Raw genomic sequence first — 16,362 nt, 5'->3', positions numbered from 1 at the left:
GGGCCTGACCCCGGTCAGGAGGGCCCCGCCCAGCGGTGCTACCTTCACCAGCTCAAAGGGAAACCGCTCGTGGAAGATGCGATTGATTCGGGCACCCCCGGAGAGTTCTAGCGTGTCCACTTGGTCTCCAGAGCCTTCGATCCTCTTTTCGAAGTCCACCCCAAACTGCTGGACCATCCTGCGCGGGAAAAAGGAAACCTGAACGTCAGAGGGGAGGTTCTGACCCAGAATTATGTTCCGGGTCAAGCTGTGGCTTACACACTCCTTTTCACTTTTTAGCACCAAGATGCATACAAAACGAGTAAGATACAGGGCTGCCGATGGCAAGCAATCACTATGTGCCAGGCCCATTAGGATTATTCATTCACTGAATTGGAGGGGGTTGGGTAGCATTATTACTCCCATTTTGCAGACAGCAAGAGTGAGGACAGGGGAGGGGAGGGTCACAGCTTAGCAACTTCTGCCTTGATCAGGCAGAACTGTGAGTGAAAAAGCAGCCCCTCCACACAACTCAGGTGGATTCTGCCAATGACTGCTGTGATTCCGTGGACAAGTGGCTTTGCCCCTCCGAGCCTCAGTTTCCTCATCTGCATGGTAAATCTCCGCATAGGGTCATTGTGAGGATTCAAGGAGTTTCGATTTTTTATCCACTCCAAGGAATCACCAATCCTAAGCAGCACTATTCATTGGTACCCCCACAAAAAAGAAAGAATGCAGCCAATTAGTGGTAATTCACCTAAAGCTTCTGAGTTCAGAAAAGTTAAAATGTTTTAATTTTTTTACATATTTATTTATTTTTGAAAGAGAGAGAGACAGAGCGTGAGGCGAGGAGGGGCAGAGAGAGAGGGAGACACAGAATCCGAAGCAGGCTTCAGGCTCCGAGCTGTCAGCACAAGAGCCTGACACGGGGCTTGAACCCACAAACTGCAAGATCATGACTTGAGCCGAAGTCGGAGGCTCAACCAACTGAGCCACCCGGGCACCCCTGTTTTGTTTTGTTTTTTTTAAAGTGCTCCCATAAGGGGCACCTGGGTGGCTCAGTAGGTTAAGCGTCCGATTTCGGCTCAGGTCATGATCTCATGGTTTGTGGGTTCATGCCCGCATCGGGCTCTGTGCTGACAGCTAGGAGAGCGTAGAGCCTGCTTCGGATTCTCTGTCCCCCCTTCTCTCTGTCCCTCCCCAGCTTATGCTCTCTCTCATACAAAGAAATAAACATTAAAAAAGAAAGTAGTAATAAAAATAAAGCACTGACGTGGTTGATGAAATATGTTAATACCACACATGGGTCCTGGGAACCCGGCCCAACCCTTACAAAAGTCTCTGAGTGTTGCCATTGAGCCCTGTGATCGCGTGTGCAGCAGGGAAGTCAAGTATTTATTAGTGTTTGGTTTTCCTTAGCATTTCTAGTTGCTTTCCCAGCCTCTGGCACCATCCGTCTTAATCATTCCCGCCCCCAAAACTCTTGATCTCCAGTACTGCGCACAGTCTGCCCTGAACAGGAGCTACTGTGGTCAAGGGACCGACCTCTACTGGCCTCTACTGGCCCAAGCCCAGTTTGCTGGCGAAGAGATGTCCAGTTCTCGTGGGCAAGTCCGGCTGGTGCCGGTGAGAGGCCGGGCCTGGCCGCTGATGAATGGGTTCTCCCCGAACACCTGGCAGGGGGGCAGGCGCAGGATGTCTCAGATCCCAAGAAGCTTTTGTCCCCCAAGAGATGAACAGTGTTAAGTCTGAGCATCAAAGCATTCTCACCCCTGAACCCACCATGCAGTGCTGCGTGGCAGAGGATGGGGGGACATCAGGGTTAGGATGTGGCCACTATGGGTGGTGTTCCTCTGGTGTGTCTGTGGGAGGAGTCATACGTGTGGGACCCTCTGCCTCATGAGCTGCCAGGGAATTTCTGGATCCCACTCTAACTAAGCGCCCAGGGTTCCTTGCAGGCCAGAAACCGGGAGTACGGAGGCAGGAGAAGCCTCGAGAGAGAACCTGGTATTGTGGGGCACACCAACCCTCGCCCCACCTCACAGCTGGGTGGCCTCAAAGAGTCCCCATCAGCTCTGAGCTGGGCCAGTGGGCATCCGCTCAGGGTCAGGGTGAGAATTCCAAGAGACAGAGCATGAAAAGCTGGCACAGGGCCAGGCTCCCAACCCTGTTCCCCCATGTCTGTCCTCCCCACAGCCACCAGAGGGCGCCTGTCAACACCTGAATCAGGCCGTCCCTCCTATGCTCAGAACCCTCCCTGGCTCCCACCTGACAGCAAAAGTCTGATTCCTCCCTGTGGCCCACAAAGACCTGAATGCTCTCTGCTCTGTCCCTTCCCTGCTCTCCCCTCCTCCACTCTACACCTCCTACACACTCTCCTCTCACTCGTTCTGTTCTGCCACATAGCTTCCTCCAACACTGCAGGGTGCTGTCCTGCCTCAGGACCTTTGCACCTCCGGGCCCCACCCCTGACCTCTTCAGGTCTTTGCCTGACTCTCACTGTCTCAGGGCAGCCCTCTAGACCATTCTATTAAAAAAAAAATTTTTTTTTAATGTTTTATTTATTTTTGAGACAGAGAGAGAGACAGAGCATGAGCAGGGGAGGGGCAGAGAGAGAAGGAGACACAGAATCCGAAGTGAGCTCCAGGCTCCAAGCTGTCAGCACAGAGCCTGATGTGGGGCTCGAACTCACGAACCGTGAGATCATGACCCTAGCCGAAGTCGGACGCTCAACCGACTGAGCCACCCAGGCGCCCCTAGACCACTCTATTTTAAATGGCAACCCCACGCCCATCCTAGCACCCCAGCCTCTTCCCGACAATAATATTTCACCATTTAACACAATATTCGTTTTCTTCTTTACTCATTTTCGGTCCCATCCCTTCCCTCCCTGCTTTCTGAGCATGTGGGGGCAGGGCTGGCTGGCTGCCCCACCCACTGTGGCGGCTCCAGTGCTCAGGACAGGGCCTGGCACACAGGAGGCTCCCCAAGGATGTCTGCTAAGTGAATGGATGGGTGGACGGATGGATGAGGATCGGCACCCAGCCCAGACCCAGGACCCCGCGGCCGGCCAGAGGCCCCGGCGAGCCAGGCAGAGGGTGGGAGACACGTACTGCAGCAAGGCTTTGGTTTTGCGAGTAGGGTCATCGGGCCGGAAGTTCTTGTACTCCTCCACCTCCTTCTCCAGGGACAGCAGCTGGCTCTGCAGCTTGCTCCGCAGGGCTGGCAGGGACTCCCGGATGTGGTTGGTCAGTTGCTATGGGACAGAGAGAGGCCAGAGGTCAGCACAGGCAGGATGCTGGGAAGGGGCAGGCCTGTTGCACTGGCAGGGAGCTGAGGACGAGATGGCCCCCTGCGCCCGGCGCACCCCCCGGCCTCGAGAGGAAGCAACAGGAGTCACACCCGTGCACGGGACCAGGAGAGGGGACACGTGCTGCCCCCAGCAGCGGGACGCCGTGAGCAGCCCCCTGGGCCTGCGCCGGGCAGATAACCAGGGTTTCCGGGCCACACGGCACACCGTGTGCTGACCCAGAACAGCCTCCCACGGGTGCTCCGGGGAGAGGCCCAGGGGGCCGCCAGTGGACCCACGTCCTGGAGGACTGGCCAGCGGGCCCCAGGACAACGGGCAGCTGTACAGACACAGGAACAGGCCCCAAAGCCTAAGGCAGAAACAGCTCCCCAGGGAAGGCACAGAACGGATGCAGGATGTGTGCTCCCTTCTGTGAAAGACAGGGAGAAAGTAAGAACATATTTTTAGTCGCGTGGACAGAGAGAAGGAAGCATCACAGGAAACAAATGTGGAAGAAAGGCCGGAGTGGGGCAGGCGGGTGGGAAGGGGACACCTCTGCGGCCCCTTCTCTCCTGTTCTGCTTCCGAATCACGTGGATTTAAGCAGTCGCAAATTGTAAAAGGAAGCGGCACGGCAGATGAGGTTAGAGAACGAGCCTCAGGATGGGTGGGGAGAGAAAAAGTAAGGGGGAATGGTACACGGCACACAAATACAAGGTTGTTCAGGTGTCAAAAGAAACAAAGGGAAGGGAAGGCAAAGAAGGGGGGAGGGGGAGGGGAGGGGGAGAGGGACAGGGAGGAGCAGGGAGGTGGGAGGAGGGAGAGGAGGGAGCTGGAGAAGGACAGGGAGGAAGGGGAGGGAGGAGGGAGGAGGGACAGGAAGGAGGAGGGGGAGTGGGGAGGGAGGGGAGGAAGACACAGACACAGTGGCCTCTCCAGGCCCTGAGTGTCTCTAGAAGGAAGCCCACTTAGTGGTGACACTGGCCAACTCCCAGGAAGGGACCCACCACCAGATGGGAAGAAATGAGATATTCACTATATTTGGGCTGTGGGACTTTTTTTTTTTTCTTTTAACTATAATAAAAGAGAGAAAAGAGAGACAGAGAGGGAGGGAACAAAACAAAAAGCCATAAAAGCAGCTAGTACGCTAAAAGCGGAAAGAAGCATTTTGCCGTCATCTGTCCTACACCAGACAAGAATTCAGAGTATCCCTCAAGCTTGAAAAAAGGTGTGAGGGAGCCTGAGGCTCCAGCTCAGCACACTCTGTGGCAGGATTCTGACAGTCCCTCTGACACCCTCTGTGGCCAGGGGCAGTGTCCCAGACCCCCTGTGGGGCCTGCATGCCTTCTGGGGTGGGGATCTGAGCCACACGCCCCGCAGACCTTCCCTCTGGTGTCCGATCGCGTCTTAGAGCACGAGAGTGGCCCCGTTTCGTTCACAGGGAAAACAGGGGACAGGGGGGCCACAGCTCCCAAGAAGTGCCCCGATGCAGAGCCGTATCCCAGGAGGTCAGCCGGGCCCCGTGCCGGCTCCCACAGGAGGCCCCTGCCACCTGCAAGGGGGTTTTACTTCCTTTCCTCTCCCACAGCCCTCTGCCCAGGCCCACTGCTTCCTTTCCTGGAGGGCCCCTCCCACAGGACACTTTCCTCTTTGCCCCTGAGCTGCCTTCTCTGCCTTCCTGTCCTGCGCCAGCTTTTCATGGCCGGGCTGCTACCTAATACCTGATTGTGCATTCATCTGGTGACTTGTTCCGAATCTGTTCCCCGCCCCCCCCCCCCCCCATTAGAAAAACGTCTTCCCCGAGGACAGAGCCCTGCTCTTGTGTCACCACTGCATATGCGAAGAAACGATTCACTGTTGCTCTGATGCCTTCCCACCTTCCAGGAAGCTGCCACAAAGTCTCAAAGGGGAAGGTCTCGCCACCCTGGATGGGCAAACCAGGACAGACCCTGAGGACAGGCAGCAGCGTCTGTGACAGTGAGACTCCGCAATCCCCCATCAGGGACTTTCCTCTCCAGAGAAGTCGACAGGGGCACAAGATGAGGTCATTAACATGTTACTAGCGGCGGCCTCTATGCACCAGGAAGACGAGAAGATGGAGTCAGTCTCCAAAAAGAGACGGCTGAACAGACTGCATTCAGAGACCAGTATGCAGCTGCGAAAAGGAGTGAGGAAGGGTTCTTTTCTGCACAGCCAGCACTCCAGGAGATACTGCTGAGCAAAAAATCCTCAAAAGCAAGGGGCGGGGGGAGGGTGGGGGGCGCATGGCGTCATTTACGGTAAGAAAGGGAGAGCAGTGATTCTCGGAAGGTCCTTTTCGCTTCTATGGACAGAAAGAAACGCAGGCAGTACCAACTGTGGGGCCCCGGGGGGTGGAAGGAAGGGGCAGAAGGGGGCACCTCGCCGCACGTGTATCGATACCTGCGTTGTTCATAAACCCTATGAATGCATTCCGTGTAGAAAAACAAGAGAGCGGTAGAAAATGCAATACCGGAGCGGCCAGCACCTGGTACCTGCTGTGTTTCACGCAACGCACGCAGTGAGCACTTAGCGGACGCCGCAGCCCTGGGGGGGCAGGGACGGTGATGGTTCCCAACTGACGAACGGAGGCCAGAGGCTCAGAGAGGCTGGGCCACCCAGTCAGAGACTGGGGTGGGCTTCGGACCCAAGAAGGTCAGGCTCTACAGCGCTCCCGACGAGGTCCCGTCCAGCACTCCTGGCCACCCTGCCTCAGTGCCGGCCAGGCGTTTGTAACGTACGCAAACTTCTGGGTACGTGACTAGATCATTACAACGGTAATTAAAATAACAGGAACAGTAACCGTGACAGGAACAGTGCCACGACCAGCTTACTGCATACCCACTCTCCACCAGGCCCCGAATCAGATGTGGACTGAACTCATCTTGCTAAAACGCGCGCCGGCTCTAGACCGAGGCCAGCATCACTGTGGACTGCACCTGCACAAAATCCCGGCTGTACCTGGTTCAGGGTCTTCTGCAGGTGTGGGGTGCCCATGCGGTCAGCCATGTGCCGGTAGGCTGGGTGGGAGAGGAAGAACTTCCTCTCGGCCGCCAGTGCCGTGCGGATGTCCTTCTTGCCCTCAATGTCCTTCTGGCTGCGGTTCACCACACCGATGTAGCCTGCGGGAGGAGAGGGGCAGGGGCCGTGCCAGGTGAGCCGAGGTGCCCGGGATGCCCACCGCGGACCAGGAACGGGGCTGGGCCAGGTGCAGGCACAGACAGGGACCCTGTCCCACAGGTCACTCGCGGACTGGGCCACAAGCCCCACTCATTACTCAGAAACTGGGAGAACACAAACGCAGAGTGCGGTCCTGGAAAGCAACAGAAGTGTCTGCAGGAGAGGGGTGACGCCCGGCCTGATGTGAGGCGGGGGACGGAGAAAAGCTTTGGAGAAGACGAAACCCACAAACTGTGTTTTAAAGACAAGTGAGAAGGGGCGCCTGGGTGGCTCAGTCAGTTAAGCATCCGATTTCGGCTCAGGTCACGATCTCGCAGTCCGTGAGTTTGAGCCCCGCACCGGGCTCTGTGCTGACGGCTCGGACCCTAGAGCCTGCTTCGGATTCTGTGTCTCCTCGTCTCTCTGCCCCTCCCCTGCTCATGCTCTCTCTCTCTCAAAAGTAAATAAACACTAAAAAAAAAATTTTTTTTTTTTTTATTAATAAAGACAAGTAAGAAAACCACTTCAAAAATAAGGCCGAGTTAGGAATACCTCATCTTGCCTGGTATTAAAACCTGTTACGTTTGAAAAGGTTGGGTACATTGGGGCATGTACGCCTGGAGAGATGAATGGAACAGAAAAGAAAAAAGTCCAAAACCACATGAAGGGCAGGTGGGAACTAATGGCTAATTCCTCAGAGCCAACGGGAGGAAGGTGGATCACTCAACGGCCACGGCCAGCAAAGGAACAAAGTTAGTTGTGGGGGCGCCTGGGTGACTCAATCGGTTAAGCGTCCAACTTGTGATTTTGGCTCAGGTCACAGTTTGCGGGTATGAGCCCTGTGCTGGGCTCTACGCTGACAGCACGGAGCCTCCTTGGGATTCTCTCTCTCTTCCTCCTCAGCTCGTGCACACGTATGTGCTTTTTCTCAAAAAAAAAAAAAAACAAAACAAAAAAACACATTAAAAAAAGACACGCAAAAACCCAAGCTGGGTGCCTACCGAACCTAATCCTCAAGGGATCACAGATCTATACACACACCATGAAACTGGAAGAGAACACGGGTGGTTTTCAGAGATGACTATATTTGGGTTAAAATTTTCTGAGCCAAGACACAAAGAAAATGGTAACCGTGACCACGTGAGAAATGGGACATGGAGGAAGGGCTGGGAGACCTTCTCCTTCACAGGCGGCTTTCAGTACCATTTCGGAATTCTTCACACATGGGAAACACACATGGGAAACAATATGTACCACAAAGATGCTAGCATGAAGAGAAGATCTGCCACGTTCGGACATGAAGAGAAAGGGGATGGTGTTCAAAAAGCCAGAACAGTCTCGGGTCCCCGCGTGGGGACGCGAGGCACTCAGCACACCAGCAGGGTGGGTGAGTGGATGTCACAGGACACTAAGAACTCAGCCTCGTGGCTGACCCATGGTAGGTGCTCAACAAAGCAGACGCGGGGACTGTCATTCACGACTGCTGACATAACCAGAGTTGGAGAGGTGGACTGGGGACAGGTGCACACATACGTACATCCCCCCCTGCTTAGCAGCAGGCGTTGACGGTCTCCCTTGGGGGGAGGGGAGTGGTGCCTGCCTGCCTGCCCTTATTCCCGCCCAGTCTCGTGCAGGCCCAATTACTTTTCATCCTGTCCGCGTATGTCACTATGTCCATTTTACAGATGAGCGGAAGTGACCAAGGGGAGGTCACGGAGTGGGGCAGCCGGAGAATCAAGAGGGTGAACCCAGACCTGTGGGAAGCCCAAGCTCGCTATCATCCACACGACAGCAAACATGCCAACCGCGCGGAGCAGAGACAGTGGTCTGGCTTGGATTTTGGTTCCCGAAGGTGCGAGAGTTCTGAGTCTTTGGGAAGCCAAGGAGAAGGTGGCAGCTCGAGAGACTCGAAAGGCCACGGGACAAGAGGGGAACACCGAGGGAGGGAGGCTGCGGGTACAAGTCGGGAGCAGGCAGACAGAGCCGGGAGAGGAAGGGCTCACCTTCTTGGACACAGACAGGAAGGCAGAGGGCAGATGCAGACAGCAGTGAGTGGGGAGAAAGGAAGCTGATGAGGTCTGTGTCACCTGGCCCCCCCAGCGGCAATGCTGAGCCCAGGTAGCATCCTTCGGGGACCAAGATTTAGGCCTAGTGTGTGCAGAATGAGCACGCGGTCAGGGGGCTGGGGGAGGGATGGCAGAGGGTGTGAGGACACGTGGGGTCCTCTTCGGGCTTCAGCACCAATCCTTCCTTCCTAAGCCTCCAACAGTGACTCACTCTTCAGCTCGGGATCCTGGCAGCTAAATGGGTGTTTGGGTTCTGCCCTGACCACGTTCCAGCCTCCCCTGGGGGCCCCTCTCATTACTCAATGTCTCAGCAGGGCTGGGGGCAGGTGGAAACCAGGTTTTCCCCATGTCTATCCCAGATATGGAAGAGGGAATGCCTAGGGGCAAAAGAAAAGATCTACATGGTCCTGGCAACACCAACATGCCCCTAGGTGCCTACAGCTGACAGCAGATCCCGGAGGGAAGGAATGGGGCACAAGACGGAAGCAATTAAGAAAACAACGGCTTAGCAGCACCTGGGTGGCTCAGTTGTTAAGTGTCCGAGTCCAGTTCAGGTCATGATTTCACGGTTCATAGGTTCAAGCCCCGCATCGGGCTCTCTGCTGTCAGCACGGAGCCTGTTTCAGATCCTCTGCCCCGTTCTCTTTCTGCCCCTCCCCCTCTAGTGCACGCACTGTCTCTCTCTCTCTCTGTCAAAAATAAATAAATATTGGGGCACCTGGGTGGCTCAGTCCGTTAAGCATCCGACTTCGGCTCAGGTCACGATCTCACAGTGTATGAGTTCGAACCCCGTGTCGGGCTTTGTGCTGACAGCTCAGAGCCTGGAGCCTGCTTCGGATTCTGTGTCCCCCTCTCTCTCTGTCCCTCCCCGGCTCATGCTCTCTCCCAAAAACACATAAACATTAAAAAAATATATATATAACCAAACACCACCACCAACTAAAAGCCTAGATGGACACTCAACAACATGCCGCAGTGAAAAACAGGAATAACCTAACAAACAGGGATTGAGTAACAGCCCACACATCCTCCTAGAATGGATTCCACTGGACCCTCAGAAGTCGCTTTGAGGAAGGACCCTTGACAGTCGCCTGTCACGGGGAAATGCCCTGCTCTTCTGCTAAGTGAAATGGAAAAGTAGGTCGCAAAGTGGCATGACACCGGAGAGCTGGCATTCAAGAGCAGCTCTGTCACTTCCTAGTTTTTGAGAGCGGGAGCAAGGGATTTAGCTTCTCTGTGCCTCAGTTTATTCATCTATAAAATGGGGGTGGGAACAGAGCCACCTTGTTGGGACTGTTACCAGGATTCAATGGGCTGGTGTACATGAAGAGCACTGGGTACATAAGAGACACTTAATAAGTTTGTTTGTTTGAAAGAGAGAGAGAGAGAGAGAGAGAGAAAGAGAGAGAGAGAGAGCGCGAGCTCACAAGCATACCCGAGCGGGGGAGGGGCGGAGAGAGGGAGGGTGAGGATCCCAAGCAGGCTTTTCGGTGTCAGTGCAGAGCCCGAGGCAGGGTTCCATCTCGAAAACCATACAATCATGACCCGAGACAAAATCAAGAGTCAAACGCTTAACTGACTGAGCCAGCCAGGTGACCTGGCTATTCTCATTTTTTGAAAATAAAAATATTTAGGCTGCTCCTGTCAGAAGATCTGAACTTGATCGTAAACCCAAACCTTATCAGGCCTCCATCTCGATTTAATTACCAGTTTATAGGGAACTACAACTGGCCCAATCCCAAGTGTGGAACATGATCTGGTTTCTTCCATCCACAAAAAAACAAAACAAAAACAAAAACAAAAAACAGCATAGGAGACACAAAGGGGCTGGTGGGGGAGCTGTTTGACCAGAACTCAGGTATTTGTGTGTAAAATGATAGGATGCCAAGGATTTGCTTCATAATCCTCCCAGCAAGCAAATCAGGGGACATTCAGAGATCGAAATTAGCCGTGTTGGTAACCACCGAGGCTGGGTCCATGGGGGCTCCTCGTACTTCTCTCCCTACTTTCGAGAAGGTTTTTAAAAATGTTCATAATAAGGGCACCTGGGTGGCTCAGTCGGTTAAACATCTGACTTCGGCTCACGTCATGATCTCCTGGTTTGTGAGTTTGAGCCCTGCATCGGGCTCTGTGGTGTCAGCGCAGAGCCGTCTTTGGATCCTCTGTCTCCCTCTCTCTCTGCCCCTCCCCTGCTCATGCGTACTCTTTCTAAACTAAATAAACATCATAACAAAAGTGTTCATAATAGAAGGGCGCCTAGGTGGCTCCGTCAGTTGAGCGTCTGGCTCTTGATTTTGGCTCAGGTCATGATCTCAGGGTCTTGGGATAAAGTCCACCCTGAGTGTGGAGCTTGCTTGAAATTCTCTCTCTTTCTCTCTCTCCCTCTCTGCCCTTCTCCCCCGTTCATATTCTTTCTAAAAAATAATAATAAGGGGCGTCTGGGTGGCTCAGTCGGTTAAGAGCCCGACTTCGGTTCGGGTCATGATCTCGTAGTCTGTGAGTTTGAGCCCCGCGTCGGGCTCTGTGCTGACAGCTCGGAGACTGGAGCCTGCTTCGGATTCTGTGTCTCCCTCTCTCTCTGCTCCTCCCCTGGTTCATGCTCTGTCTCTCTCACTCTCTCTCTCTCAAAAATAAACATTAAAAACAAATTAAAAAAAAAAATAATAATAAAATAAAATTTCCTTTAGAAAACTATTCCTAATAGGGGCACCCGGGTGGCTCAGTTGGTCGGGCATCCGACATCGGCTCAGGTGTCATGATCTCATGATTTGTGGGTTCAAACCCCATGTCGGGCTCTGTGCTGACAGCTCAGAGCCTGGAGCCTGCTTTGGATTCTGTGTCTCCCTCTCTCTCTGCTCCTCCTCCATTCTCTCTCTCTCTTTCTCAAAAATAAACATTAAGGGGCGCCTGGGTGGCTTGGTCGGTTAAGCGTCCGACTTCGGCTCAGGTCATGATCTCGCAGTCCGTGAGTTCGAGCCCCGCGTCGGGCTCTGTGCTGACGGCTCAGAGCCTGGAGCCTATTTCAGATTCTGTGTTTCCCTCTCTCTCTGCCCCTCCCCTGCTCATGCTCTGTCTCTCTTGGTCTCAAAAATAAATTAAAAAAACGTTAAAAAAAAAAAAACATTAAAAAAAAAAGGTTAAAAAAGTGCTCAGAAAGCAAGCTTGAAAATTAATAGAAATTATGAATCCTGAGGAACTTTTTGGGAGGAGAGCCACAAAGTAAGAACTAGTGGGAGAGGCCGGGCTGTGGATGACTTTGGTTTTCTTTTCCTGTAGGCTTGTTTATGTCCCCCAAGTGAGCAGGTGTTAAAAGTGAACGTATACACGTCAGAGGAAAAAGATATGTACATGGAGGCGTGAAGACAGAAGGGTTTGTACTGAAATGGAAAAGCAGTTACTCTGGGCGCTGGGGAAGCAGGCAATGCTGAGTGTTTATCTGTGCGTACTTCCTGGCATCTGCCCAGGTTTCGGTAACGATAAGGACAAAAACAAATATCACCGGAACATACATCCAGCCGCTCCGCCCCTTGGCCCCCGGCTCCCTGCCCAGCCGCACCTCTTCTCAAGGGGAGCAACTTGTTTTCCAGGACGTCCCTGGCGTCAGTGCCTTCATCCATCAGGTCGAGCTTGGTGATGACGCCAATGGTCCGCAGGCCTGAAAGAGCCCGGAGGTCAGAGGTCGCCGTGAGAAAGGAGTCCGGGCTGGCAGCCTGGGGGTCCCCACTTCTAGGCTGTGAGACCTGGGACGAGCCATAATGTCCCCTGCCTGGACCCCAGTTTCCCTCATGTCAAGAGAAGACAACAGCCACACCGATCCCAGTGGGGTGTCCATGAAGATCAACGTGGCTTGTGACAAATGTTCTATCAGTAAATACTGGCCACTGTCACGGTCATTCCCATGATCTGCGACAGCGTCTTGCTGCTGTAGTGCCGGGGAAACCTCACGGAAACCCAAATCCCAGGTCAGTCTCCACGCTGTGCCGAGTCACCTGCCAAGTCCCAACATGATACGCAAACCCACGGCGACTGTTTCTAGGGTTACCTTTCACCTGAAGGCCAAAATTCCACTCTGGGAACCACCCCCATCGAATTCCTCCTGTCTCCGGGTCACCTAGACAAGGGAACCCTCCTAGCAAAGCTACACGCCTACAGATCAGTGCCCCTGCTGGCGCGGAAGGATCCTCTCCGTGCTAGTGCGTGTGTTGACGTGGACGTGGGCACGTGTGATGCGCGGGAGGCCCAGAGAGACCTCCGGAAGGTGCCGTGGGGGGCAGCGAGCACAGCCGTGCGCTCCCTGGGGCCCCTGCCCGTTCACATGCGGCAGTGTGAACCTCTGAGCCTCTGAGCCGGCATCACCTTTCTGGAGGGCAAAGCAGCCACAGCCGTGAACACCCACAAGGCTTGCCAGGGAGGGAAGGGGGAGGCGGACAGAGTGCAGCAGAGGGATGTGACTGGGGCTCCCACTGACTCTATTGGAAATGTCGGATTTCACCGGAGGATTGTTTATGAAAGACCAGAAATGACCCAAATGCTCAAGAACAAAGAATGGGCAAGAGTGGCCCATTCGGTGGATGCCACGTAGACGTGTCCCTATGAGACCAGAGAAACATGCACACACGTTACGGAAAAAATCAGGAAAGACCACCCCGTTTTGTAAAACGTGAGTATCCACGGAAGAAGAAACTCTGAAAGGTTATTTACCAACCGTGGCCATTGGTGTCTCTGCAGCGGGAGGGGAGCGGTCACTTTTCAGGTTCTAGATTTTACAGTGTGGACATGTTGGTAACGGTGATGAATTATGAATACTTTCGAAGCCAGAAAAATGCTCTCTTCAAGGAAGAATGCCAGCATCAAGGTCACAAGTGGCACATAACTGTACCCGTCCCCACTCTCTCACTGCCCGGTCAAGCCTCCGCGGTATGTGTCACAACCACGCTCCGTTCCGTGGGACCGGAGTCGGGGCACAGGGAAGCCGTGGAGGGCCGGGGGCAGGGGCGGCCTCTCCCGGGAGAGCGTGCCTGCCCAGGATGACCACGGGGACACAGCACGTCCTTCGCGGGACCAAGAGTCTCAGCGCGCAGCCCTCAACTCTGAGGAGCTCCCACTCCAGTGCACGAAAGGGCCGTCAGCTGCCTGCCCCCCCCCGGCCGCCCTCAGGCCTGAGCAGGGCTGGAAACCAGGCAGTGGAGCCCCAGAGCCTGTCCTTCCCCAGCTCCTCCCTGGTCCCCGACTCCCTCCAAACCACAGAATGAGGCAGTCGGAGGGCATTTTCCAAAATGTATTTGAGTGTGTGTCCCACTCCACACAACCTTCAACACGCTCAGGGCACACCCAGCTGCCCACGGCAGCCACCAAGGCCACGGAAGTTCTGTCCCACCCCACCCTTGCCCCACCTGTCCTCCCTTCGGTTTGCTCTGCCCCGGCCACACTGGCGTCGTGTCCTGGGCACCCCAGGCTCAAATCGTGCCTAGCCTAGCTGGCATCGCTGTCCATTTTCCTGGGTTCTGCCTCTTTCTGTCGTTCATCATTCTGGTCTTGCCTGAAACCTCTCATCTTCAGAGGCCTCTGACCCCCCTCCCATCCCAGCTACTCTCAAATGGCCTGATTTTCCTCTGGGTGCCCACTTCTGGCTGAAACTGTCCCACTTGCTTCTTTCCTTGCTGTCTTCTGTCTCCCCCGCTGGAATGTCAACTCCCCAGTGGCAGGGACCCTGTCCATTCTGTCCCCTGTAGGGTTTCCAAGGCCAAAGCAGAGCCCGGCACAGAGCAGGTACTTAACGGACATGTACTTAATAAATGGACATGTCTGACCTGGAATGCCCCGGGCAACAGATGCCACAGTCCCCGCTGCTCCCTATCGCCCCACTGGGCTTCATTAGCTCATCACCCTCATACCCCCTCCCCCACCCCGCCTGGCCCCTGAGCAGTTAGAGGGACTCTCCAATCCTCTCAGCACTCAGTAGTGCTACACATTAGGATCGCTGGTGCCATTTTGACAGAGGGGACCAAGCCTCGGAGAAATGCCCAAATGCCACCCAAGAGCCTCCCAGGGGCAGCCCTCTAGCACTGTTGGCCCCGACGGGAGATGCTGTATCCCAGAAGGGCCTTTTCCTAGGGGTCATGTGCCAAAGGGAATACCAGCAACTTGGAATCAAGGATGCGGGGCAAGTTGCCATGCTCACAGGCACCCAGCAGGGGAACTTCCGGTGTAGGGCTCAGCGGTTACCTTGGGGGTCGACCTCCTTGGCCAGCTTGAGGGCATCTGAGTTGGCCAGGTCCATGTTGGCAGGGGTGACGGCGAGGATGAGACTGCTCTCCCGGCTGATGAACTGCAGGATCATGTCCTTGATCTGGTACTCGATATCTGGGGGCTGGTCCCCCACGGGTACCTTGGTGATACCCGGGAGGTCGATGAGGGTCAGGTTCAACACTGATAGGGAAGCCAGAGGGGAAGGTCATCAGACAGAGGAGGGGAGGCTTGCACAGCCCCACAGCTACCCAGCCCGCTTCTCCAAATGCTGGGGGGGGGGGGGGGGGGATCGGGCCACAGGATCCCTCCTGTCCTCCAACCAGATTACACCCTCGGATACGGCAGGTAGGTCCTCTTCCAGGAACCCCTCCTCCAGACGGCCTCTCTCTCTAGTGTAGTGATACAGTTTTAAATCGGGACATTTGCTGGAATTGCTCTCAGTGGCTAAATAAATCCCAGCCCATCAATTCAGCCATGACCAAAGGCTGTTGTTTACCAACGTTTACCATAAAAAACAAGAAGATGCTACCCTGATAAGAGGGTAAGAGACACCCTCGGGAGATGTATCCGCACAAAAAAGTGGCAGTTTATATTATGCTACAATTTGAGTAAAAGTGGTAAAAGACACACATGTGATACACACGCATACATATTCATAATTATTCACTTAGGCATTAAAACATAACATCTATTTGTAATACTGAGGGCGGGGAGGGATTTCACTACACACGCTTTTGTCATTTTTGAGCCATGTACAGGCATCATTTATCCAAAAATAAGTAAATGTAAAAACTCCTCTCAAAGAACTCATACTGAGGAGTTAAGAGTCTGCTGGAATATTCCCCAAATGCCATCAGAGTTAGAAATCCACGCCCCAGGGCAGTCGTACATGGCGGCAGAGTTTTTAAACTCAGAACATTTTGCAGGGAAGACTGGCTTTCTGGCTCCTCTGCAAGCTCCAGAAGCCCCGGCTCCCCTGGGCTGGAGTCATTCTGCGGCCCCCATCTCCTGGAAGTCACGCTGCGGCCACCCTTTTCCCAGGAGCGCACGGCTGCAATTTGCCCCAGTCACCACCACCCCCAACCGTCTTCCCAGCTGAGACTGATCCCTCGAAACCATGTCCCTGTCAAAAGTGGGAAAACAGGGGTACCTGGGTGGCTCAGTCATGTAAGTAAGTGGCTGACTTCAGCTCAGGTCATGATCTCACGGTTCGTGAGTTCGAGCCCCGCATCGGGCTCTGTGCTGACAGCTAGCTCAGAGCCTGGAGCCTGGAACCTGCTTCGGATTGTGTCTCCCTCTCTCTCTGCCCCTCCTCCACTCATGCTCTTTCTGTCTCTCTCTCTCAAAAATAAACATAGGGGCGCCTGGGTGGCGCAGTCGGTTAAGCGTCCGACTTCAGCCAGGTCACGATCTCACGGTCCGTGAGTTCGAGCCCCGCGTCAGGCTCTGGGCTGATGGCTCGGAGCCTGGAGCTTGTTTCCGATTCTGTGTCTCCCTCTCTCTCTGCCCATCCCCCGTTCATGCTCTGTCTCTCTCTGTCTCGAAAATAAATAAAAAACGTTGAAAAAAAAAATTAAAAAAAATAAAAAAAATAAAATAAACA

The 16,362-nt window shown here is 54.3% G+C and overlaps 1 protein-coding gene across 8 annotated transcripts in view; it reads right to left on the bottom strand.

The window, feature by feature from the left end:
• Window positions 1-16,362, bottom strand: part of DNM2 (dynamin 2) — an 89,312-nt gene that overhangs the window by 28,037 nt on the left and 44,913 nt on the right. For all 8 annotated transcript variants that reach the window (XM_049642395.1, XM_049642392.1, XM_049642396.1 and 5 more), the window contains exons 4-8: window positions 14,736-14,939; window positions 12,067-12,165; window positions 6,247-6,407; window positions 3,093-3,235; window positions 43-178 (exon numbers count right to left, since the gene is read on the bottom strand). In XM_049642395.1, the coding sequence (XP_049498352.1) occupies window positions 43-178; window positions 3,093-3,235; window positions 6,247-6,407; window positions 12,067-12,165; window positions 14,736-14,939 (743 nt within the window). The remainder of the gene's footprint in view (window positions 1-42; window positions 179-3,092; window positions 3,236-6,246; window positions 6,408-12,066; window positions 12,166-14,735; window positions 14,940-16,362) is intronic.

The sequence above is a fragment of the Panthera uncia genome, chromosome A2 (genome assembly GCF_023721935.1).
Source record: "Panthera uncia isolate 11264 chromosome A2, Puncia_PCG_1.0, whole genome shotgun sequence".
In the NCBI taxonomy this organism is placed as follows: domain Eukaryota; kingdom Metazoa; phylum Chordata; class Mammalia; order Carnivora; family Felidae; genus Panthera; species Panthera uncia.
Note: the sequence above shows the minus strand (reverse complement) of the source record. Positions and strands in the feature narration are given on the sequence as shown.